Raw genomic sequence first — 27,549 nt, forward strand, 5'->3', positions numbered from 1 at the left:
ATTGGAGATTGTGTTTATACCCTTAAATGATGTTTCCACAGTTACATAATCCTGTGAGTGAAGGTATTATGCAATTTATGCCTCTCATTTATCACATGCTTCTTTAGTCCTTAGAGCTTTTATGAAAAGAATCATTAGTATTCTTGTGAGACACCCCACCACTGTAGAATGGATTTTATAAACAAGGGTGAATTATTTTGTTGAGACACTCTGATATACTGTACAAGTAATTTTTTTTTTAAGGTTTATTAGCACAATAGTTCAGATATGCCAATAAACTCAAAACTAATAACTCAGAGAGCAACTTCAATGTGTAGCAAATGCCAACTGATAATATGCGATTGAGAATTATTATTTACATGCACTATAAGATGTTATTGTGTATCACAAAGTTAGTATCACGCTTTATGTTGAACACTGCATCCTCAAATCCAATTTTACCCAGCCACCTTGTGCTGAAGCTTGTGATTAACATTAAATGCATTCTGTATGGTATAGATTACTCTTACTTTTAATAACAAACATTTGGTTTCCTCCTCCTTGATGTGACAAGTGTTTTTTGCAAATTCAAATCCGAATGAAGATGCAAGAATTTATTGTAATATTTTATAATTACTTAACATTCGGTAATCATGAGCTGTACAAATTTGTGAACCAAGTTTCTATTTTTTTTCTTTAATTGTACTGGTTCTTGTGATTGTATTCTTTTTATCACATAGTTGATTAAACTTTCTTCAACTGCTGTCTAGTTTGGAATTCCTTGCTTTCTTTCTAATCTATTTAAAGGAGAAGTCCAGGCAAACAACATAATGCTTTGAGATGAAAGAGCTCCACAAATGTAGGAATATTGCAATTTACATTTTTAGCTCCGCTGTCGAATTTGTCGAGCGGAGCTTATAAGAGTGATTGTGCGTTGTCGTCCATTTCAACTTTTTACTTTCTCAACTTCTTCTTGAAAATTACAAGTCTGAATTGATCAGCAATCAAGCAATCAGACTTTTTAACAAGAAGTCGAAAATATCACTTTTTACCAAACAATATTCATCAAAATTAGAGAATTGAAAATATCACAAATCTGAGAGGTCTGCCCAAGGTACACATACACCAAGTATCAAAGCAATAAGAATTGTAGTTTTCAAGAAGTCGAAAATATTGACACTGACAACAATCACTCATATGATAAGCTCCGCTCGACAAAGTGGATAGGCATTTTTAATTAAGTCTCATGACTAAATGGTTATTAAAGGAGTATGTCAGATTGTGAGCGTAGTATCTTAAAAAAAACACTGGTTTAATGTCTCTGCAATACTGCTCCATATACAATAATTATGCATTTTTAATGAGGACACATGATCATATATGGTTATTAAATATGTTGATCAGATCATGAGCTCAATATCTGCAATGGTGTTCCTGACATGACTCCATTTTGATGGACACTGATAACCACTATATAACAACCCCCCTCACAGGTTTAAACTATTAGATATTCATCAACATACATGTATCTGTATATCACATTTCAGTTGATTTCAGAATATTGCTTAAATACAGAACCCTTCTACAATTGATCTTGTTTACATTCAGAATACCATTTGCATGCTTCTTGTATTAAACATTTTATACAGTGTTTTGGTTTTGCCAAATGATATAAAATGATGACAAGCTCCATGTCGCCGTATATTGCGCCTAAGGCACACATATTGAAGTATTGAACGCACATTTTCAGTCTAAATGCTTACTAGCAGCTGGCAATATGCCGATAGTTGTAGTATTGACACAAGCTGATCCAATACTGGTTAGAATGTTAATCAAATAACATGTGTAACATCATGAAAGGCGAATAAATTAATTAGTCAATGCAAATTACTTAGTTATTATGTACATAATTATAAACTATTAACAGATACTCAACCATGTATGTACATGTATATGTAAAAGGTTTGGTGCAAACAAAACATGCTGAAAATTTTTAATTAGTGCAAACATGTATTATTTACTATCACAACAACATGTAAATAAAATATATATATTTTTTCATAAACAGTTATACATTGATCACTCTACTGCACTGCAACCAGGGATTACGTTCCCTACATATTCTGCTTCCAGCATCCCTATTTCAATAGAAGAATGGGTCCCATTGGTAATAAAGATACACAGAAAATATTGTCAATTCTTCTTCATTTTCTCATCAGGACTTGCTACACTAAAATGTTAATGCATCCTCGGAATTGCAACCATATCCCTGGGAAGTGAGTGAAGACACTCCAGCTGGTTATGTGGTAACTGGTATGAAAAGTGGTCTTCTGTGTTTATATATCTGTGAACATAATCTTTACCAGTCAGGAAAGCATATTTCTCTTGGTATCCATAAAACTTTATCTTTTGATGTTGATCCATGAAGGGCCTCTGTTTATGTTACCAGTCCACTGTCATTAATGAAATGTGATGTGAGAAATATCATCCTTGGTCATTATCTTCCTCTGCTAGGACACATTCTGGGTTCTCATCTGGGTACCATACTGGTAAATCATCTGGATGTAAAAGTTGGTGTTTTAATGGTTTTGGTATTTCTAAGTCTTCAATGTCTTTTTTACAGACTATTTTTCTGATTATCTGCATGGATCTTTCTACTAAGGAATACACTACAAAGAGAAAAAGTCATTTAGATATTTGTCATTATAATTTATCAATTTTGTGATTTAATTGCAATACATAAAGTGTGGCTAAAGAAGCATATGTGCTAAAATTTCGTGGGGGAAACCCCATCAACACGATTATTAATCGTAACTGAATCGTGCATGAATCAAACCATACACTGTCTTCACACTTGTTAAAAGGCAGGAATTGCAATGGGCAAAAATTACTCTCAGCCTAGGAAAAAAGTGAGAACTGCCTAGAATAATCTTGCAGTCACTCCTCCTGGATGCATGGAGCTGTGAACAGCCACTGGTGGCGCTATATACAATCAAGACCTATTGAGGCTTGCCGTTACTCATTTAGATTTGAGTGTAAACCGAAGAAACAGGTGTTGAACTAGGTGACGAGATAGATAGAAAGTGTTTACAGTCTTCAAATAACTACAATAGACAGTATGAGGGTAAAAAGTGAATATACGCAATTCCGGCGTTTAATACTAAATGCTTTCTATTAATAATTTCATTTTTCAAATAATATTCATGAGATATGCTACGTTATAACCTCTTTAAAGGTTATTAGCATATTGTGTATGCAGTGCGCATAATTCAGGCTCTTTTTCCGTATTCCACAATGCATGTGTCATCAACGTTCCATGCAACATAACATTCACCACTGTCAATGAGGTTTCACCACATTGATGGTGCTGAAAATTGTGTTCGTATTCAAAGCCCACACATAAACAACGCTACTGGATACAACAGCTAACAAACCACACCAACCCAATGACAGCTGAGGATTTGTACACACTCCCATGTTATACACTGTAATATGCAATTCAATTCTGGTTTCCCCATAACTTTGGATGCATGGAGCCGGGAACAGCCACTGGTGGCGCTGTATTTTAACAAGACCTATTTCAGCTTGCCTTAGTTCATTCAGATTGTATAGTAAAATGAGAAAGCAATTGTTAAATTTGGTGACCAGTTTAGTAGGATAGAAAGCGTTTACAGTCTTCAAAAACCGGTAACCATAATAGACAGAGTGGGGGTCAAGACCAAATATACGTCATTCCGGTGATTCATACTAAATGCTTTCTATTAATAATTTCACTTTCAAATAATATGAGATATGTCTAAGTCATGACCTTGTTAAAGGTTATTAGCATATTGTGTATGCAGTGTGCATGCTTCGGTCCCCTTTCCGTATTCCACAACACATGTGTCATCACAGTGAGGTCAACTGAAATTTATGTTACATGCATGTTCAGGGTTCAGCAACGTCAATGGGTTTCACGACATTGATGGTGCTGAACGTTGCCTTCGAAGCCCAAACATAAGCGACGCTACCAGATATATACAACAGCTAGCAAGCCAGTGACTGCTGAGGATTTGTACACACCCCCACCGTGTCATACGCTGTAATATGCAATGCAACTCTGGATTAGACAGTACAGTGTGAATGTAATATTGGTTTGTTGGGAGTGACAGACCAAAAGTTGATACTACGTACATGATTCAAGTAAAATCACAGGGAGCCCAGGAACTATAATCAACTGTACGCACTCCCTATGAAGGGGGGGGGGGTGGTATCTAGTGTAAGAAATAGACAAGGAATGAAGGCTCCAGCCAGCTCATATTCTTTAAACTGGAAAAACCAGACGAATAGAATGAAAAATTCAATCTATAAAAAATACCAGGATGAAGAACATTAGTTGCTCTTTCAAATTTCACCAAAGCCTTTCCTATATTTTACCGATATTTGCAGAATAAATCAAGAAAACTACACAAATTGACTCCATTTATGAATACTTAACGGTTGGCTCGAACGCATGGCACAGTTGAAGGTGTGGCCTGTTCAGCATTTTTCAAGAACCAATCACAAGACTGGTTACAAACCAGTTGAGCAAGGCTAACCGAGTCGTAACCTTGATGTGGTTCATAACCAGTCTTATGATTGGTTGTTGACAAATTCTGAACAGGCCACGCCTCCAACTGTGCCGTGCATTCGGTCTATTTCTAACACTAGATACCAGCCGATAACCCCCCCCCCCCCCTCATAGAGACTGCATACAGTTGATCATAGTTCCTGGGCTCCCTGTGGTAAAATACATTGTTTGTGAAATTCGAACACGCGCTGCGCGGCCACCACGGCCCCTTAAGCAAATGTCCCTTTAATATAATTATCATATATATATATATATAGCAAGCACATACCTGGAACATCAATAAGGACATTTGTCCTGCTTGGGGGAAACTCCCCATTCCAGCCTACTGGAAAATAGACCTCCTGACCCTGTGATCCACATTGTAGTTTATCATTCGTTTCACGGTCTCTGAAGATCCACGGATGACCTGCAAACGTGTTCACTTCAAAATATTGACCAGGGCAAAGTCCTGCTGTGTTTCGTACGTAATTTACTCGTTGGCCACGGAAATTTATCCAAAACACATCGACTATCCTGGTGCTTCGATTTAAAAACCGGACGAACGCACGTTCTTGTGATATCTTAGATTTAAGTCTGGGCATCCACCGGTCGTCTGGCATGTTTACGTTTACTGTCATACAATTATTTTTTTAATGTGTTGTGTAGAACGTCATCAATGTTTGTGCAGTGTTTTCTCCAGTTTCCGAATGAGGGCGTAATTTGTACACGGGTCCGTCGACATGGCGCTTGCAAGAGGTAAGACAAAGTTCATTAGAAAAACATGGTGTATCCTACGCAAAATTCACCGACAAGTACTCGCATTTTATTACGGTGTGATAGGAACATTTACCTGCTCCAACAGAAGCTAACCATATTAGTCACATAGCTAAATATTCTTGTCTTCGTGGCCAGTTCATGACCGCGAGTTTGTGTAGCCTTCAGACCTTGTCAGGTCAAAGACCTTGTTTCAAGAAGTTTGTCTGGTAAATTGACCTGGGAGGGCTACTCGTGTAAAAGTTTGCTTCTTCACCTTGAAAATGGGATTTCAATTTTACCCTTAAGCACGTTGTGTTGAATGTAAAGTAACACCCGTTTTCGCTTACAACGTGGAAGCATTGTCCCTCTATAGACTGGACTGTGGTGGAAGTAAAAGTAGTCTTTTGACCTCAGTGCACACAACACGAATAATTTTGAAACAACTCGAAAGTGTTTCGCGGGACGGCATTTTTGATAAATTCTCTTGTTTAGGGCGTTCCATTTTCTCTCTTTGGCAACAAGTGTTTTTGCAGACTGCTAAGGGTTCTCAGACTGTGTCTGTGATGAAATCCAAGTTTTAATTTGGGGAATTGTAACCACTGATGAATAAAAAGAAAGCTTCAGTGGTTTGAGAATAATATAATAATAATAATTTCTTATATTACACCATAATGAAAGTTAACAAATCATTTTAGGCTGTTATGTAATAAATTTTAAAAATTAACAAAAATAAAAGTTAAAGAAAATTAAGATAAATGCAGTTTCAAATGGCAAATTAGCCTGAGATAGTGTGGTGATATACAATCATGTATGATAAGTACATGTCTATGTGTCATGTTTCTTGATGAGACGATTTAAGGTTAGCCCATACCAAATCGCCAGATACTAACTCACCCAATACCAACTCTCCCAAACTCAACTGGCAGGTACATGTACCAATGCGCAACAAGGTCTGAATCACCAACTCTATCTAATCGTGGTCACACACTCATCGTCGTGTATATTTGTACATATATTCATCCCGTAATGGATTATGTGTAGTGTGTACCTTATGGTCTTGTTACCAATATATAAATGATGTCGCACATGCATATTTTGTAGGTTTGAATCAACTTAGAGACATAGCACTCACAGTTGAGATGCATACATAAATACTGTCCCTGAACTGCTGTGTGAAGCACAGTCCTTGCATACGAGTTGCATATTTCTGTTGAAGGACTGATTTCCAACTGACACCTAACCTCAAGCAGTATACTGTAAAGCTTTAAAATTGATTAATTTAAATCTGACTGTATTCTACTTGTTTTGTTTTTCTTTACAAGGTGTCTTTATTGTAGCAGCGAAGAGGACACCATTTGGTGCCTTTGGTGGCAAATTAAAGAATCACACCACCACTGATTTGGCAGAGATAGCTGCTAAAGCTGCTCTTGCTTCTGGTAAAATTGACCCAAAGTTGATTGATTCTGTCATATTTGGAAATGTTGCACCAGTAAGTATGTTATATTTCACTAATTTATCATACAGCAGCTGTTTACTGGAAAGTTTTAAATAAAGATCGTCATTCATTGAATGTATTGGTCGGCAACGGTGATCGTCCACATTGTCTTGAATAATCACTTTTGTGCAACCCAATTTATATAAAAAAATAGAGATCAAAATATTACAAATGATCAAATGTATTATAGTACATGTATGTATATTTTCACTGAAAATACTACAGTAATGATTTTGACTGACATTATTGCAGTCCAGAATCATATGATTTATATCTATCTACCGTTATATAAAAGTGAAAAAATTTGACTTTGGTGTTTAAAGGGATATACTCCAAAAAACTTCAAGCTGAATAAATTATGCTGAAGCTAGTCCCTATTTGGATGCAGTCCAAAAACGAGGGCTTATGGATTGATCTCTGTGCATCCATTTGTCCCTGTGTCTGTGCATCCGTGTGTGCGCGAGTCTGGACCTGTATCTTAGACACACCTTGACCAATTACATTCGAACTTCACACATACATCATACATTATGTTATATATGTGCACAGCAATTTGTTTCACGATCAGGTTCAAGATGGCCGAATGGCATCCATTTTTGTGCTGAAAAATCACGAAAATCAACAATTTCTCCGCTGTTTACAGATGGATTTTTTCAAACTTGGTATATACATTGGACATTGATGCACGTCATTTTGTTTTTCAGATAAGATTCAAAATGACCGAATGGCAGCCATTTTGTTTTAATGAAGGTGGTTCTAGTGCCATATCTCAAATTTGAAATATTCATTAAACATCATGTCATAGATATACAAATTGGTGTAACGATTTGATTCAAAATGGCAGAATGGTGGCCATTTTTGTGCTAAAAAATTTCTGCCATTCTGTAACTGGATCTTGGTTGTGTATGGATGGAATTCATTCCAACTTGGTACATACATCAGACATTATGAGTTCTGATGTACGTCATTTTCAGATCGGATTAAAAATGACCGACTGGCAGCCAATTTGTTTTTAGTCCCTGTTCGGACGAAGTCCGAAAATGGGGACTTATAATTCGGTCTTCGTCCGTCCGTCCGTCCATCCGTCTGTGCGTCCGTGTGTCCGTCCGGAGTCATATCTCAGAATCCCTTGGACCGATTCCGTTCATTCTTTGCATGTGCCTAGTACTTTGTGGGACATATACACATGGAGTGGTTGAGCGATTCCATTCAAAATGGCCGACTGGCAGCCATCTTGTTTTTTGAAAATGTTGTATTTTGAACATGCTTTGTCAGTTTTCATTCAAATTTAGTACATAGATCATACATGTTAGGATACATGTCCCCGACCGTCCGTGAGTTCCTGAGTCTGTCTGTCCGTCCGTCTGTGTGTCCGTCCGTCCCTCAGTCTGTCCAGAGTCATATTTCAGAATCCCTTGGACCGATTCCATTCATTCTTTGCATGTGCCTAGTACTTTATATAGGACATATGTACATGCAGTGGTTTACCGATTCCATTCAAAATGGCCGACTGGAAGCCATCTTGTTTTTTTTAAATGTTGTATTTTGGACATGATTTGTCAGTTGTCATTCAAACTTGGTACATAGATTATACATGTTAGGATACATGTTCATGACGATTTATTTCGCAATTGGATCAAAGATGGTCGACTGGCAGGCATTTTTTATCTTGGACGTGCTCTGTCAGTTTTCATTAAAATTTGGCACATACATGTACTTTATACATGTTAGGATGCATGTCCATGACAATTTGTTTCAAAATCTGGTTAAGGATGGCCGATTGACAGCCATCTAACTTTTTGGCCTTACTACTATATTTCCACAATTTATGTACCATTTTCGATCGTATTTGGCACATACATTTTGTACATCATACGCATCAGTGTGTTTCATAATCAGATCAAAGATGGCCGAATAACGGCTGTTTTTATTTTTGGCCATATTACTACTACACAGAACACGTGTTTTGATGTAAATAAACAATCTGTTGTATACGCCACTTGGAACTCAAGTTTCAAGGACACGCTCGCGACAACCCCTCCGCTTCAATATGACGAGCACAAAGAGAACTTAATTTAACGGGGACTGTGTCATTTTCAATGACTTGCAATGAATGTGGTTCTAGACTAGTGCCATATCTTTGACATGCTTTGACCGATTTTACATTTTATATATTCATTATACATCATGCCATAGATATACATTTGTATTGGTTTGACAATTAGTTTCAAAAAGACCGACTGGTGGCCGTCGACTTTGTCGAGCGGAGCTTATCATATGAGTGATTGTCTGTTGGTGTCTGTCGTTCGTGTCAATGTTTTACTTTTTCGACTTCCTCTTGAAAACTACAAGCCTGAATGCTTTGATACTTGGTGCATATGTACCTTGGGTAGACCTCTCTTAGATTTGTCCATTTCTTTAATTCTCTAATTTTGCTGAATATTTTTGTATTTTTTGGTAAAAAGTGATATTTTGGACTTCTTGTTAAAAACTACAAGTCCAATTGCTTTGATATTATACATATAGGTACTACATGTGGACCTTTCTCAGATATTTTCAATTATCTAATTTTGATGAATATTTTTGTCATTTTTGGTGAAAATTGATATTTTTAAGTCCAATTGCTTTGCAATTGCTATACATATTGTTCATTTTCTAATGATATCTTCTGTTTTTTAATTGCAATGTGCATTGCTAACAGCGGAGCTATCTCAGCCGACAGGCTGCTTGTTTTAATTACTTGTTCTGTATTACAAACAAAACTTTATAACTTAGATTTGATAACTAACAGGGACTGTGGCATGCATGGCTTGTTTCTCATTCACTTCGGCCATGTTTATTTCCCAGTGTTTACTCATACCGGTATTGCATGGATTAAATAATGTTGAGACATGCAACTATCAATGCCAATAACGTAGTGACAAGTCAGAGTTTCAGTTCTTTGGCTATTCTTGTTCTATGGCTATTTGTTTGTTCACTTTCAAATGTTTGTTGATTGCAGAGTTCTAAAGATGGTTCATATCTTGCCAGACACGCTGGCCTGAGAGCTGGTGTAAATGTAGAAACACCTTGTCTAACTGTCAATAGATTATGTGGTTCTGGTTTCCAATCAATTGTCAATGGATGTCAGGTAAGTGTAATAACTTAATACTATACACATATTTTTTTTAGCTGGAATTAGTTTTCACTGGAAAGACGTATTGGCAGTTTTCTATCAAGTTAATTTTTACTAATTTTTTGAATAGTTGAATGTAAAATAGAAGGAAAAAGGGAATTCACTACGTTCAATTACCTACCATATGCTCCGGTTGAACTTTAGGCATTAATCTGCAATTCAGCTAAGGACGGAGAGAGAAATCTAAGTCAGAAGAAGCCCCATGACCTCATAGATTTTCTTCCATGTCGCGCAACATGTGACAGAGGCAAAGAGACCTTCGCCATCTTGCCCCATGATCACTTCTGGTTTTCTCCATATACGAGGATTAAGCCAATCGCTACGGAAAAGTGCGGTGGTCGAGAGGTACCTGGAGTTCATGGTGGGTATGAGCTATGTGAATGAAACACCATTGCAATTTGAGCAAGGACAGGCTGAAATGGTCATATGCAAGGCATTCACTAAACTGGCTATAGGGATGCTTAGTTTTTATTTTGCTATAAATACATGATACCATTTCATGTGTATACCACCATTTCATGTGTGCAAAACCATTTCACATTCTAGGCTCCAAAGTTAATTGAAAAGAGGCTGTTACTAATTTGTACCACTGCACCGTATATGCATGTGATACACATACAAGCTTATGCTATATTTTTCTACAGAGGTTTTGCTAATTTCTCGAGTAGGTGGCTAGATGATACTTGTATTTATGAAAATATGATACTGTGGAATACTTTATTTTCGCTGGAATTAATTTTCGCTGAAAAGGAATTTTGGGTGTTTTGTATGGAATTTATTTTCACAGATTTTTGATGAGTATAATGTGAAATATAGGAAAAAAAGTATATTTGCTGGATTTTATTTTCACGGAATCATCCCTTCAGCGAAAATAGCGAAAATAAATTCCAAGCGAAAATAAAGTATTCCACAGTACTTGGTTATAGGTTGGCTGAACTAGCCAAGCAGACAGCTACTAACCTTTTCATCACCAGACTTTCTTATCCAAATTTTCTGCACTTTTTGACTCCCGTGTGCGAAGCACAAAAGGGAGTCTTTGCAGATACCCTGTCTGTATGTCTGTATGTATGTATGTCACTTTTTTTGTTCCACCGTTATCTCAAGAACCACTAATCAAATTTTGGTGAAACTTGGTACATAGATGCTCTGGGATAATGCGCAGAGTTGATTAGGTTTTGGTAAAAATCTATGAATATTAATTACTTAATTTGCATGATAATTAGCTGATTTTTAGCTGTTCCATGACTGTTCCACTGATATATGAAGAACCACTCATTGGATTTTGATGAAACTTGGCACATGGATGCTCTGAACTAATGCGCAGATTTGATTTGTTTTTGGTAAAAATCTATGAATATTAAATACCTAATTTGCAAGATAATTAACTGATTTTAAGCTGTTCCATGACTGTTCCACTGATATTTGAAGAACCACTCATTGGATTTTGATGAAACTTGGCACATGGATGCTCTGATCTAATGCACAGATTTCATTAGTTTTGGGTAAAAATTTGTTTATATTAATTACCTAACTTGCATAATGATTAATCAATTTTCGGCTTTTCCACTAATCATAACATGTCAATAAAACTTGGTACATAGATGTCATATGAGACTTCACAGATAGTTTTTAGGGTAATATCAGTACATATTAATTACCTAATTTGCATAATTAATTAATTTTCAGCTATTGATATTTAAAGTAGTAAGGACTGTGCAGAGACCTAATTAGTTTTTGGAGAAATATTTGTGCATATTAATCACCTTATTAGCATAATTAGTTAATTTTCAGACCTTCACCTGATATCTCAAGTACTAATCATCACATTTCAATGAGACTTGCGACATAGATCTTCTAGGACTATGCAGAGACTTGATTAATTTTAGGATAAATTATTGTGCATATTAACTACTAATTTGCTTAATTAGTTAATTTGTCCTAAGAACCACTCATTGAATTTTAATGAAACTTTTAAAGAGTACTCATCACATTTCAATGAACCTACATGTGTAGGACTATACACCATATTAGTTTTGGTAAATATTTATGCTTCTTAATCACCTAATTAACATAATTAATTAATTAATACTGATATCTCAAGTATTGATCATCACATTTGAATAAAACTTGGTACATAAATGCTCTAGGACAATAGACAGCCTGATTAATTTTTGGTTAAAATCTGTTCATATTAATTCTCTTAATTAGCACAATAATTAATAATTTTTTGGTTCTAATCACATTTCAATGAAACTTGGTACATAGATATTACATTACGCAGATCTTATTACTTTTACATTGCGCAGACCTTATTAGTTTTATACTTAAATGTGTTCATATTAGTTACCTTATTTGCATAATTAGTTTTCTGCATTTCCATCAATATCTCACGTTCAAGTAATTTTGAATTAATTTTTAATGTGTCTCCAATACTCTCAGCACACGGGAGTTCTTTCTAAGCTTTCTTTGATTATTTTTCTTGTATTCTTAAATATTTCATATAATTTTGGAACCAACAGACAAAATTTGAGTTGATTTCCAGTTTTTACTTACAAATTTTGCTATTTTTTGTATCAATTATCGGAGGAAATTATAAACTATATACTATAAACGAGACTATTTTGTGAATTTGTGGTGAAAAGTTTAAGCTGACAGTTGCTTCTTAACAAAACCCCTTTTCCAGTCCAGTCCTGTCCATGATTATATGTAGAAGTGAAACTCCTTCTTACAATGTATAACATCTGTCGGAATGCATGTTCACATTTGCATTGATTTGTTGCAGGACATTGTGGTTGGTGATGCGGAAATCGTTTTAACTGGTGGATCAGAAAGCATGAGTATGGCACCATTTGTTGTGAGGGGTGTTCGTTTTGGTACTAAACTTGGACAGAACTATGAGGTAGGATAACATACTACACATGTATATGAGGGCATTAAATTTGGCTTGTGTCAAACCCCCATCACCTTCAATTCTTTTTTCCTGAATTCGAGAACAATCTTCAGGGTAGCTCAGATACATTCTGCTTGCCAGTAAATACTGGTATGTATGTTATGCTGTATTAAAAATAATTCTTTTAGCCTTTCAGTGATTGAGTCTAAGACATGTTACATCAATCAAGCCCATTCAAGCACTGCTGCATGCATACTTTCACCAAGGTTCTCCACAAAGTTTATATTAGTGAACAAAACTCTTTGACCACCCTATCCCTGGTATGCTTGCCCAGGATGTTCGTCATTTCATACTTAGGGAGTGTGTGCACATGTACGTACATGGAGCTGCAGTTTTCAAGATGGCTATCAAATTTGTTACCTAATTTGCAAAATGGCTAACTGATGCCCAAACAAAGAAAATACTGATGCCCGAGCAATGAGGCGTGGCCAATTGAGACCTTAATTTAAAAAACGTGTTCTCATCCATCCTCTCATTTATTTATAGGAATTTATCCTCACCTTCGGCTCATCGAAATAATGCTTTAATGTTCATACATGTATTAACTAAACAGAAATGACCCAAATCATTCGTTCCAAGTGTACATACTACATATGTTGCAAATCAAAATTTTAGTTCTTCACACATGTGCCCCACCAGAAATAGATGCTGTAACAGTTGTTGCTGTTCCTGATTTTGGGCTTGCTCTGTCATTTCTTGTCTGTGTTGTATGTTATTGATGAAAAAAGAATTATCTATATGAGCTGGACTGTTTAGATTGCAAATAAAACCAGTGAGCTATTGTATGTGTTATGTGTGATAAGTTCAATGATATTTTTCGTATTGCCCATGTGCAGCTAGAGGATCAACTGTGGGCTACCTTGACAGATTATCACATAAAGACGCCTATGGGCATCACAGCTGAGACACTTGGTGCTAAGTATGGCGTTACCAGGGAAGACTGTGATAAATTTGCACTCAGTTCACAACAAAGATGGAGAGCAGGTAAAGTCAGATAATCACTTATTTTAGTTCTGGAATTTTTTGTCAGGCACTTTTGTAGAGAAGTTCATGGAACATTTTTTGGCTTGTGAGGGAAACTGATACACATTCAATTGTTAAAACAGTGAATGCCATTATTTTATTTCTAACTGCTTTTGGTAAATACTCCAGTCGTGCCAAATTGATTGCCTGATCGTGTCTGCTTGTTCATTTATGCTGTCGACCCATTTTTCGTTTTCCTCGTCATGTACTGGGATTGCCATTCCTGTCAGAATAAGTAATTTGACCTGTAGTTTAGTACAGAAGTAGTTTTACAGGTGTCTTGGGATGACAATCTAGACACCTTTTTGATCAAGGACAGTGACACGTTGAATTAGTGGAAAATTTAATCAGAACACCCAGAACACCACCAAAACCTTTTCAGTTCTATGTAACAGTGTCCATATTATGGCATTTACTCTGCTTAACAAATATGTCAGCATGATAACTGACAATTTGCAGTGCTCATGAACTGTATGACTAACCTGGAGATGCTGAGCTGGTGTAGAATGAAGATTAACATGCATATAGCATTAATGCCATTTGTTTTGACTAGTAATACTGGTATTCAGTTGTTACTGTGGTGGATAAGTTTATATCGCAAAACTAGGCGATGAGGTTTTCTTTTCGTCACATAAAACGAACTGATTAAACATGCGGAATTGTTATTGAAACGGACATCGATTGCATTGTGTTTTCTTGAGTTGAACAGACGTGAGGTATAATTCAAACTTGTTTATTTGTACTCAACATGAACATCAATACGTTGTACAGCAAATGCTTCTTGGTATAAAATATAGATCGCTAAATAATAGCTTCATGAGGAGTTGACATCGTAGAGAGCATAGAAAGGAGGGTGTGCATAACGAGCATCAAGTTGCGAAGCTACCATAGAAGGAATTGCAGCGACGGCCTGAATCGGACTTCTCACAACAGCGCTTTGCCTGGTTAATGTAATTGTCAATGTTAGAGCGGCATTTGTCTCGGTGACAGCTAATCGGAGAAGTGCCAAACACGTGTTTGTACTCTAGAATATATCATGCCAAAACGTTCCGAAAATAAAACAACGCTAATGATTGGCGCATACAAACGAAACATAACGCTGTCATTCCATATTAGGAGTAACACGCGACTAACACGAGGCAGAACTTTGGTGGGAATTTTGGGCGGTAAACAGACAAGTACCGCGAGAACGCAATGGGAAACAATGTAGCGAACGTTTGGATATAGCGTCACGGTTGCTACAGAAACCGATCTAGTCTCTCAGGACTCAACTCGTGGTTATCAAAACAATGTCTGAAATTACAAACTAGCTTGGAGAACATCATACAGAAAGTAAAATTTTTTCATGTTAGATAACTGCGTGCGATAGTTACAGCAGAAGCAACAATCAGTCCTTGTGTTGAGCAAAAAGCAAAACCCAACATCTTGTGATGAATGCGGGCCAAAGCATAAAGCTGCTTATTTCTCTAAATGCATAAATGACCATGTCTGAATTCTGGACCTGGTCATTTTGACTAGTACTGTAGTACTGATAATCACATTCCATGGTGCCATGTTTTGAAATGATTATCACACTGCTGTTGGGAAAAAGTTTCACATATCTAAAATAATTTTGATTGTAAATACAACATCCTTTCCTTGTGTACAAAATCAAAATATTATTGTCCATTGTATCGTGAAATCTTCTCAACTTTTCATCATTGCATTGTTTGTTCTCAGCCAATGATGCAGGCTTTTTTAAAGAGGAAATGGCACCAATTACGTTGAAGATTAAAAAGAAGGATGTTGCCATGGATACTGATGAACATCCAAGAGATGTAACACTAGACGCCTTATCTAAATTACCACCAGTATTTAAAAAAGATGGTTTAGTGTCTGCTGGAAATGCTTCAGTAAGTCTTCGTCTCTGTCTTTGTATGAATGATGTATGCTGTAGCAGATTATCTTTCTGTCATCTTGACCAATTCTGGTCAAAAACTGAGAAATCTACGTCTTGGATTTCCATGCTGATAAGACGAGAATTGCAGCACAGTGTATTTTCAATTGTCTGTTAACAGTTTTTATTAAAGAATTATTACTCCTTGCAATGTGCAATTATCGGTAAAATAAACTTGCATTTAGATTAAAAATTAGCTTGTGTTATTGCATCACATGAGCAATTGAAGTTTTGAGACTGTTAAATAATTTGCGCAGATACTCGTACAGGGCCCAGTGTTTAATGTTTGTTGTTGCTTCAACATGCGTTAATTTTCTGAAATATTCTGTGTGTGATGTGTTCTTGTGCTGTTTCTGTTGTATCAATTTAAGCAAAGCAAAAAAATGATTTCAAGTGACTAAAAAAAAGCAGAGTAACTAAGTTATATACTTGAAAACCTACCTGAAATTTAATAATAGGATACTATAACACCTGAAAAGCTTACATTGGTAATTGCCACTTATTCGTTTTACTTCATCATTGAAACATCTGAGGCAAACAAGTTCATTGTACCATTGATAATGGGTTGCACTTTTATCTCAAATTGTAAAAATGTAAGAAATAATTCATTTTTTTTATATGACAATATACAAATACTCTGACTTACTATAGTGTGACTTGTATTTTTTTTCAAAACAGGGTATTTGTGATGGTGCAGGAGCTGTGATTTTAGCAAGTGAGAATGCCGTGACCAAACACAACTTAACACCCTTAGCTAGAGTTGTTGGCTACCATGTATCAGGCTGTGATCCCAATATAATGGGCATTGGTCCAGTCCCAGCAGTAACCAATGCATTGAAGAAGAATGGTCTTTCACTTGATGACATGGACCTAGTGGATGTGAGTCAGTTTTCAAAATACTGTAAAATGACTAATTTTCACTGGGTTAAAATTTCGCTGATTTACCATTTCAGGCATATTCAGTGGGTTTTGAATTCAGTTTTATCATTTAGATAATGTGTTCTATCGTAAATTTTACATATTCACTGGGTTTTAATTTAGCGCATTTTCCAGTCAGCGAATTAAGCAAAATTAAAACCCAGTGAATAATTAACCCATCTACAGTAATAGAAATGTGAACATTTATTTTGAATTAATTGGTTTTATACTCAACATCCACCACTGGGGGTGCTGCACCTGAAAATGTTAATCTCGGGAGAGCAAACAAGTTGTTCTGAGTTAGCTACACATTGCAGTGGCTAAAACAATCTAACCTAAATTTTATGGTTCATAAATTCTCACTTATATCAAATTTAACATTTATTTGTGACATGTCAATTTGGGGTACTCAAATATGTGAATTATGGCCAAGCAGTAGTCTTTCTAACCTATTTTTTCCTAAAATCCCCAAATAAAGTGAATACCTTCAGTTAAGTTCTGAATATATATTCATTAAGGTAGAGATGCAGATTCGTGGGCAGTTGGGAGTGAATTTTTTTTTTTTTGCTCATTATTATCCAAATAGTCTTGGCTATAGGCTGTTGAAATTTTGTAGAATTGTGAATAGTGGAACATACTCAAAAAATTAAAATATAGATAACAGGTGCAAAATTATCTCTTTTGAATGCTTAGCAAGATTTAGCAAGTCTGTGAGGTATGTATGGGGGTCTAAAAACTAACTCTGCGATGCGATTGTGCGACTCGCCGAATGTCGAGTATTGCACTCTGCGACAGAATCGCAGTGTCACTCTGCAAAGAGCACGATTCCCATTGGTTGGTTGGTCGAAAAGCATGAATCTCAATGGTTGATTGATGGTTATTTTGCCGACTGCTCGCGAACTACGGTAAACATGTATTTACCGACGACATGCCGCACGGTTCGGTAATCAGCAAGTATTTAACATTGATTTATTAACATATATAACATCCCCCGGAGGGGGTGAAATGGGGTACAAAACACATGCACGTTGGTGTTGGCTGCCTTAATATTACGGTGTAACATCAGGGAGCTGGTAACATTAACGCCATCTTGAAGTTGTAAGGCTTTGTCCGCAACTATGCTCATTAGCATAGGCGGCAGTTTTAAAGCGAGTAGAGCGGGAAGTACGTTTCACACGATGTTACGTTCTTTTTTGTCATTAGCATAATTTGTTATGACTATATTCATCACTTTGAATTCCCGAATAAAGCGTGTAGCGGGTCAAACTGTTTCTAGGCAATCAATATCATTTTATGAAGAATATTAAGAGAGAAAAAACGTAAAGCTGTGTGAATTGAAACTACTGCAGACGATAGAAAACTAAAACGGCAGTGTCAACGGATGGGTGCATGCTCTCTGCATAAACGGAAACGATGGCTTTGTTTATTTGGCCGATGTCGACGAGCAACAGATTTCCTGTACTCCCTTCCTCGTCTGATCACCGGCCCTCAACGGTCTCGCGTATCGTTGATGCGAATATTCCAGCCTAATCGTCCCTTTCGAACCACTCGCGAGGTTGGTCATAATATGACCTAGACATGCTTGCAATCTGTTGCGATTCCGATGAAAAATCCTTGAAAAATAATTATAAATTGCGTAAACGAGGGGTGAACGCGAAAGTCCTGTAATTTTTCATCGGAATCGCAACAGGCTGCAGGCAAGTCTAAATTAGTAAATATGACCCAGAGTTGCAGATTTGTCTTTGCCTCGTCTGTCATTGGCGTCTTTGCTTTCTTTCTTTTCATCGTCATTGAGTTAGTAAGATGGTGTTATTAAAATAGAATATAGACTTAGAAAATAAAAGGATTTCTCAGACGAAGTCTTGACTGATAATAATGCTGACAATGGATGTTAGATTAATATGCATTCAAGTTGTTTGCGACAGGAAGCTTGCCACCCGTCCTATCAGAATCGTCAACAACAGAATATTACGGGTAGTATACATATACATGTAATAAACATTATGCAAATATTAACGAAACGGTAGTAGTGTTAGCGTTTGAGCACTGGTCTTTCCAAAATTTTGAAAAGCTGGGATGATGAATCAAGGTACAAAGTAACCGTTTTATCAATTATTAAAAAATGAAGAAAAAAAAAAGAAAATTTCTCTTCCTGCTACATTAAGGTCAATATGGACCACCGAAATTTGGCGTTCATTTAAAAAAATGAACCATAATTTTCAGTAATACTGACTGTGAAAATTATGATACAAAAATAATTCCATTCATACCACAAACCAACGCCGTTTTTGTTTACTTTTCATAACTGTTACAAAGTATTTCAACTCTGGTGGTTAAAATACCAGCTAATAGATCGTAGACCGCAAATTTGGAGTCCGTTTATGATATAAACAAAGGCAGACGATTGCAAACAACTGCTGTCATGGCAAAACGTTGCACATCGTGAATGATTTTTTTTTGCTGCATGCAAATTATTTTCCTTGATGCACTCAACAAAGTTAAAGCAGACGTACAACATTCGTTGCAGAACGCGTGAAAAGTACTTCGCGTTCCACTCGCTTTGAAACTGCCGCCTATGCTAATGAGCATAGTCGCCGGAACGAAGCCTTACAACTCCAAGATGGCGATAACGTCAAAACCAACGTGCACGTTACACTATTTAATTTTTCTAGTCAGCGGTGTGATGTGTCTAATCACCGTAAACCATGTGTCATTTGTTTGGTCCACAATTTGTCTTCCATGTGCTTGCCGATCACTGAACAGTACGGCATGTCGCCGGTACATAGTGTTTACACACATTTTTTACCGTACCATTTTTGACTCCCATGTGCGAAGCACAAAATGGGAGTCTTTGCAGTTAGTGTGTCTGTATGTGTGTGTGTGTATGTGTGTGTGTGTGTATGTGTGTCCGACTGTTCCACTGCTATCTCAAGAACCATACATCGGTTTTTGATGAAACTTGTTGCATAGATGCTCTGGGCCAATGCGCAGATTTGATTAGGTTTTGGTAAAAATCCATGCTCGTTAATTACCTAATTTGCATGATAATTAGCTAATTTTTAGCTGTTCTATGACTGTTCCACTGATATCTAAAGAACCACTCATTGGATTTTGATGAAACTTGGTACATAGATGCTCTGAACATATGCGCAGATTTGCTTAATTTTTGGTAAAAATCCGTGCATATTAATTACCTAATTTGCATGATAATTAGCTATTTTTTAGTGGTTCCATGACTGTTCCACTGATATCTAAACAACCACTCATTGGATTTTGATGAAACTTGGTACATAGATGCTCTGAACTAATGCTAGGTTTTGATTAGTTTTTGGTAATAATCCGTGGATACTAATTACCTAATTTGCATAATGATTAGTCAATTTTCGGTTTTTCCACTGATATCTCAAGTACTAATCATCACATTTCAATGAAACTTGGTACATAGATGTCATACGACACTGCACAGACCTGATAGTTTTTATGGTAATATCAGTACATGTTAATTACCTAATTTGCATAATTAATTAATTTTCAGCATTTGATATAAGTAGTTAGCATTACATTTCAATGAAACTTGGTACTTACATACTCAAGGACTATGCAGAGATTGATTGTTTTCGATAAATATTTGTGCATATTAATCACCTAATTTGCATAATTAGTTAATTTTCAGCTTTTCCACGGGTATCTCAAGTACTAATCATCGCATTTCAATGAAACTTGGTACATAGATCCTTTAGGACTATGCAGAGACCTGATTAGTTTTAGGGTAAACAATTGTGCATATTAATTACCTAATTTGCATAATTAATTTTCAGCTTTTCTACTGATATCTAAAGTACTAATCATCACATTTCAATGAATCTAGAATTATGCAGACCCAATTAGTTTCCGGTAAATATTTGTGCATATTAATCACCTAATTTGCATAATTAACCAACTTTCACACTGATATCTCAGGTACTATACATCACATATCAATGAATGTACATGGATGCTGTAGGACAATAGACAGACCTGAATAATTGTGGGTTAAAATCTGTACATATTAATTACCTAATTTGCATAATTAACCAATTTTAAGCTTTCACACTGATATCTAAAGTACCGTAAAAACTCCAAAATTTCGACCGGTTTTAAATAATTGGTGTTAGAAATGTGACGTGTTTTTAGAGTCAAAATTAAGGTGCATTTTCGGACGGTCGAATTTTTCAGAATAGAAATCAGCAAAAAAAAATGGGATGATAGACAGTGTGCTTCATTAGTTTTTAAAAAATGCAATGTCCGTCAATTGACGTAACGGTAAAAGCAAAGGTCGTGGCCGAGTTGTAACTCAAAATCTAAACAAAGTCATCAATCAGTGAGTATTATGACAAGCAAAACAAAACATCAAGACGCGGAGAAGAGGTCAGCACAAAACTAATAGGTCAAAAGACAAAGCTGTCTCGCACTACCTAGGAAAACTTGCGAATGTTCGAAGTACAGGTACCCATTGGACAAAAGATACATGGAAGTTTAGCAAACGATCTCCCCAACCCAGTGCAATGTATCCGGTTAGAATCAAAGCTCACGTGTCCCTTATTTGAGGGAACAAATTCTGCCGTAAATTCGCCCTTGGATTAAAAAATAAAATGGGATTTAAGAAAATAAAATGGGACTTTTAAGGTGTATTTTGGCGTCATTTTTCGGACATTTCAATCAATCCTGCCGGCTAAAATAGAGTAAGTTTTACCGTAGTCATTGACGTCTGTCTATTCAAGAGTACACGTGTATGATTTTTATCGTGACTAGCGTGAGCGGGTAAGCTTCCTTTCGAGAATGAGCTGTTATCACTGTGAACAAATGTTAAATTATTCTTCAGATGACCAGTTTATTTTTTAAAAACAACTAATTTTTTTATTTAAAAAAAATCATGCCGTTTTCGCATCAAAATCCAAGCCAAAATATCGTACTACAACATCAATCTCTTCCGCATTGCGTTCAATAACATTAACATATTTAAATAAGCTATGGTAATTTGAACACGTTGGCATCATCCAGCTTTTTGATTGGTTAATTAGCGATTTGACCTATTTGACCTAAGAGAACATGGCGGATATCCTACAGCATCAAACGTTTATACGAGACCGGAATCATTCGCTTACGATGAAACTAAGTTGACTTTTATTTGTATTTCATAACCATTCAACAAATTTATTTTGTGTACATTATTATAATCACTACTGAGTACAGTAATAATCAACAATTCAGAAACGCAGCATGCCGAGATTTTTGTGTTCGTTTTTATTTGAAACTTCGTTTATTTAGAATATATTTTCGTTCCCAATAAAATAAAAATCTCTCAGTCAATCAGAAACCCGGATTCATGCCTTTGAGGAAGGTCCCGTTTGAACGCTCACATCGTTTTTTTTTTCGTTTGGGGGAAAACTAAAACTGGTCGCAATTTTCGAATAAGAATGAGTCGGCAATTTTTAGTGGAGTCGAAAATTTGGAGGTAAATAAAACACCGAAACCCGGCAAATAAATAGGCGGCCGAATTTTTAGAGGGGTCGAAATTTTGGAGTTTTCACGGTGCTAATTATTCCATTTCAATGAAACTTAGTACAAAGATGCTCTAGGACAATGTACAAACCTAATTAGTTTGGGGTAAAAATCTGTTCATATTAATTCCCTAATAAGCATAATAATTCATAATTTTTTGGTTCTAATCACATTTCAATTAAACTTGGAGACATAGATTTTCTGTTACATTGCGCAGACCTCATTAGTTTTACACTCAAATCTGGTCATATTAATTTTCTGATTTGCATAATTAGTTTTCAGCTAAGTAATTTCGAATTATATTTAATGGGTCTCCAATACTCTCAGCACATGGGAGTTCTTTCTAAGCTTTCTTTGATTACCATTTAAAACTTAATTTTTTATAAGGCATGCGGTGAACATCGATCATTGGGATTTGCGCTGTTCGACCCACCAACCAATAGGAATCGTGCTCTTTGCAGAGTGACACTGCGATCCTGTCACAGAGTGCAATAATCGACATTCTGCGAGTTGCACAATCACGTTGCAGAGTTAGTTTTTAGACCCCCCATACATACATGAGGCTGTACATAAATAATATAAAAAAAACATGGTGAAAAAAAGAAATGACGAGATCTCCGTATTATGCACTGTATTTAACTTTTTACAAAACGATAATACATTTCAATTTGAAATTGTAACAGCCATTTTAATTATGAGCATTAGCAAACTTCTTACTGAGTGAATTGTTATGCAAATTAGCAATTATCTTAGCTTCTTTTTAGTGCACATTCCAGAACTTTAAAAAAACGCTTTGACCTTTTGTTTTGAAATTTTCACAAATGATTGACAATGTGTTTATCTACAAAACGCCGTCGGGGCATTGTTTTTAGTTGAATAGTGTTCAATAGCAATCGTACAAACAACTAGCCTGGGTGTTAATTTATGCATAAACTTGAAGTAGTGAAATTTGAGCTGCTGCCCTACAAAATTGACAACTGGTAGACAGTTTTCAAGACAACGCTTTCTTCATAGTAAACAGATGTACCCATAAACCAATTTTGACAGGAAACAGAAGCATGGTTTAGAAGCTAATTTTTTTTAAATCACTTTTGACCAAAAAAGCACATTTTTGTGCATATTTCAAACTACAGTGTCCATAAAAGTAAAATACTAACAAAACTTTAAAATTCATACAATAAGCTTTCCGAAAATAATTAAAATACCTGTCGGGTAAACTGCATCTCTACCTTAATTCACCATGTATGACATAACATACAATGGTTACAGTTCCAATATCAGGCGACTCTGCTGTATTTTTTTACCTTTTAAGGACGAACTCTTCACGCATATGCAATTTATTATCATAATTGTGGCATACATACTTACTTCTATAATATTTATAGTTTTATATATATAGATTTGATGTTGACAGCTGCTAGATTTTAAAGGAACTGAATGAGTCTTTATGGGTCATGTGACCTGCTGAAGCTTTATGTCATTCATATCCGCTATCCATTAGAGGCTTTCAGGAAGCAATGTGTTAAGTTTTTTTTTTGCAGCTTACATAGCTTATGAAAGATTCTAAAAAACTCTGAAAGACAGTTGCATTCTAACACCAATTACAAAAAAAAGTAGCTTATCATATTACCATTTAAACATGCTCCATGCTCACTGTATTTAGTTACAAATAGTTATTAGAGTTTTTTTCTGCATTGCTACTAGGTAAATGAGGCATTCGCTGCTCAGTTCTTGGCTGTCCAGAAAGAGCTTGGACTGAATCCTGAAAAAACAAATGTGAATGGGGGTGCAGTTGCATTGGGACATCCAGTGGGTGCATCTGGTAGTAGAATCACAGCACATTTAACACATGAACTCAGGTATGTACATGACCTTGTCAGATACATTGTGTATAAAGCCTTTTTTAGTCCCAGTTTCAGGAGCCTGAACATCAAGTACATCAAGGTTTACTCAGATTTATGAATGCAGTTTCTTGAGCATGTGTGAGATATAGTTTGGTTGCACTTGTGTACTCTTATCTGAGATTTGAACTCGGTCAATGGAAGTTTTTAGTTATCAGTACAATACTAGATTAAGGGAAATCACTTTATGAGTTGTACCCGCATAGAGTACATATTAATTCAACTGTTTGCAGATGTTCCGTGTATTATTTTAACACGAGTATTTTAGAATTGAATGGCAGGGACTGTGACATTTATGTCTTGTTTTTCAAGTATTTGAAACATTTTATTCAATTGTGCCATATAATATCATTGATTTTAGTTACTTCAGTACCACCTCATGAATATTCAATTGATGTGCATAAATACATAATTTAATCATTCCAATTGTAACTAATATAAACAAAAAGTAAAAAAATCTGTAATAATCTCTGTGTTGAAAGATATTTGAGTTTGTCTGGGTGGTCAATTTCTTAGAATTCATTTTTGTTAGCTTCGCACATGGGGGTCTTTGCAGTTACCCTGTCCATATGTCTGTCCATATGTCTGTCCATATGTCTGTCCATATGTCTGTCTGTCTGTATGTATGTATGTATGTATGTATGTTTGTATGTATGTCTGTATGTATGTATGTATGCATGTATGTGTGTGTCTGTCCGTTCCACCAATATCTCAAGAACCTTATGTTGGTTTTCAATGAAAATTGGTGTATAGATGCTCTGGGCTAATGCGCAGATTTGATTAGGTTTTGGTTGAAATCCATGCATATTAATTACCAGATTTGATAATTAGCTAATTTTTAGCTATTCCTTGACTGTTCTACTGATATCTAAAGACCCACTCATTAGATTTTGATGAAATTTGGTACATAGATGCTCTGGACTAATGCACAGATGTGAAAAATTTGGGGTAAAAATCCATGCATATAATTAACCTAATTTGCATAATGATTAGTAAATTTTCAGCTTTTCCACTGATATCCCAGGTACTAATCATCACATTTCAATGAAACTTGTATAAATACATAGGATGATGCACAGACAGATATGTGAAATATTAAATACCTAATTTGCATAATTAATTTCTGCTCTTGATATTTCAAGTACTATTACTTCATTACTTTTCAATGAAACTTGGTACATAGATGCTCTAGGACAATCCAAAGACCTGATTAATTTCAAGGAAAAATGTGTGCATATTAAATATCAAATTTGCATAAATAACCAATTTTCAGCTTTTAAACTGATATCACAAGTACTAATTATCCTATTTCAATGAATCTTGGTACATAGATGTTCTAGGACAATGTACAAACCTAGTTTTGAGTTAAAATCAGTGCATATTAATTATCAAATTTGCACCCTAATGTGCACCCTGAAACAATATACAGACCTAAATCTATGCATAATAATTGTTTAATTTGTATAATAATTCATTTGGTTCATTGAGGTAATCCAGACATTATTAGTTTAATGTTGATAAACATGCATATTGATTATCTATTATTAGCCCATTTCTGATATCTAAAAACATCAGATTAAAATTGAATTCATCGCAGAGGTGCTCTGAAATAAATTAGGCTAAAACCATGGATGAAAAATCAAATATATTTTCTGTATGTATTATATAAATTTTGATAATGTGAATCACCTTTTTTTTTTCATGTTATGCATCTCAAATAACAAAAAAATTAGTTGCCAAGCTTCTCGTTTGCAAAGCAAATCCTAAATTTTGAATTAATTTTTAATACATCTCCAATACTCTTAGCACCTGAGACTTCTTTCTAAGCTTTCTTTGATTTGTGCTTATCCCTGGGTAAACCAGTATTCTTGAAAACCATCTATGAAATTTGTAAAATGTCAAACACCAATGAAAACTGGGTTGCTACAACAGTTTTTGTATGTTTTTTAGAAACAATCTACAGCCACATGCAGTCTTTATTTCTTAGGAATAGCTCTCTTCAGCAGTCACCAAGGTGGCTTAACTTGATTCTTGGAATTGTGACTCAAGATCCCTACAATATCCGTCCTGTTAGTTGGTACACTGGTGATCCATGTTGTGTTAAATCAGGTCAAGACATAAACTGCATCATGTAATATTTCTATAGTCTCTCAATGTTGGGTTGAGTTTGATTCTGGCCTGTTTCTATTTCAATATAATGAATTTAGAAGCTACGAGACAACCCACCTTGTGTTTTCATGTCCTTAAATAGTAAAATTATATGACTAGCAAACTTAAAAGAATAGATAACAATCACTGTTAAACTGTCTAGAATTATTACCCATGGAAATGCATTTTTTTGTCTTACAGGCGACGTAAGGGAAATTATGCTATTGGTTCAGCTTGTATTGGAGGTGGTCAAGGCATTGCTGTAATTATTGAAAACATTAAATAATACAAAATACAAGTCTTTCAATTTTTATTCAGTAACTGTGTGTAAGAGACAGTGATCAATTACAGTTTTCAAAATGTATTCAGTGCAAACCCTTGCTTACCATATAATGTGTATTCCAATCCCAGCCTTTCTGACATAACTATAAACATGAGAATTCATGCAGTTACACGTTTAGTAACCATCTGGACAGAACTATAAACACTCTTCTAGATGTGTGTGGTGGCTAACATGTCTTCATGCATCTGTTTCTTATCTGTTTAGTACACTCTGTTTAGTAATTTGTACAGTATGACAAGGGTTACTGGTGAAATGTTTATTATCTCAAAACTAGATTTCCATGGGTATTGAGGGTCATAGTACATTTATATGGTGAAATTTCACTTGTGCTGAAGAGAAAAAATATACAGTGCGATTAAACATTTTCCGTGATATCAGCTTTTTGTAGCATCACATTAATTTTTGTTCATACAAATTTTAATCGTAATTGTTTTTTTTTTACACACAAGCAATGCAACTGTTAACAATGTCAGATAATGTATAATTGAATATATCTCACAATTAATAAAAGTCAAGTTCTGAAAGAATGTAAATGTTGTCATTTTATCTTCATCTTTGTATGTAATAGTTTAGTATCTGCTGTATAGTTTTTGGCAATAGACCTTGGAAGCAAGTGGCTGCCTAGACCTTGATACCAAGAGTGCCACAAGAGTTTCTGCCCTATGTAATTATTACTTAATTATTCATGTCCATTGTTAGTCAGAACTGTTCACACCTAAATTTTCGTTTCTTCGTTTTGCACAAAAGGCAGTTAATGTTAAGAACTGAATACAGGGGAGCCAGTGCGCCTCTGTGG

The 27,549-nt window shown here is 35.6% G+C and overlaps 2 protein-coding genes across 2 annotated transcripts; one reads left to right on the forward strand and one right to left on the reverse strand.

Annotated features, from left to right (window-relative positions):
• Nucleotides 1-2,271: 2,271 nt before the first annotated feature.
• Nucleotides 2,272-5,221, reverse strand: LOC100366296 (von Hippel-Lindau disease tumor suppressor-like). The gene is made up of 2 exons (XM_002733273.4): nt 4,857-5,221; nt 2,272-2,648 (listed from the first exon to the last, which is right to left on the reverse strand). Exons 1-2 carry the CDS (start codon nt 5,203-5,205, stop codon nt 2,464-2,466), a joined length of 534 nt encoding a protein of 177 aa, XP_002733319.2. The 5' UTR covers nt 5,206-5,221; the 3' UTR covers nt 2,272-2,463.
• Nucleotides 5,222-5,254: 33 nt separating this feature from the next.
• On the forward strand, nt 5,255-26,708 carry LOC100367814 (3-ketoacyl-CoA thiolase, mitochondrial-like). The gene is made up of 9 exons (XM_002733283.4): nt 5,255-5,323; nt 6,646-6,812; nt 9,820-9,948; nt 12,776-12,892; nt 13,780-13,927; nt 15,686-15,858; nt 16,581-16,781; nt 24,066-24,220; nt 26,612-26,708. The coding sequence occupies exons 1-9, from the start codon at nt 5,308-5,310 to the stop codon at nt 26,694-26,696; spliced, it is 1,191 nt and encodes a 396-aa protein (XP_002733329.2). The 5' UTR covers nt 5,255-5,307; the 3' UTR covers nt 26,697-26,708.
• The last annotated feature ends 841 nt before the right edge of the window (nt 26,709-27,549 follow it).

This window comes from Saccoglossus kowalevskii, chromosome 7 (genome assembly GCF_978046115.1).
Source record: "Saccoglossus kowalevskii chromosome 7, keSacKowa6.1, whole genome shotgun sequence".
In the NCBI taxonomy this organism is placed as follows: Eukaryota; Metazoa; Hemichordata; class Enteropneusta; family Harrimaniidae; genus Saccoglossus; species Saccoglossus kowalevskii.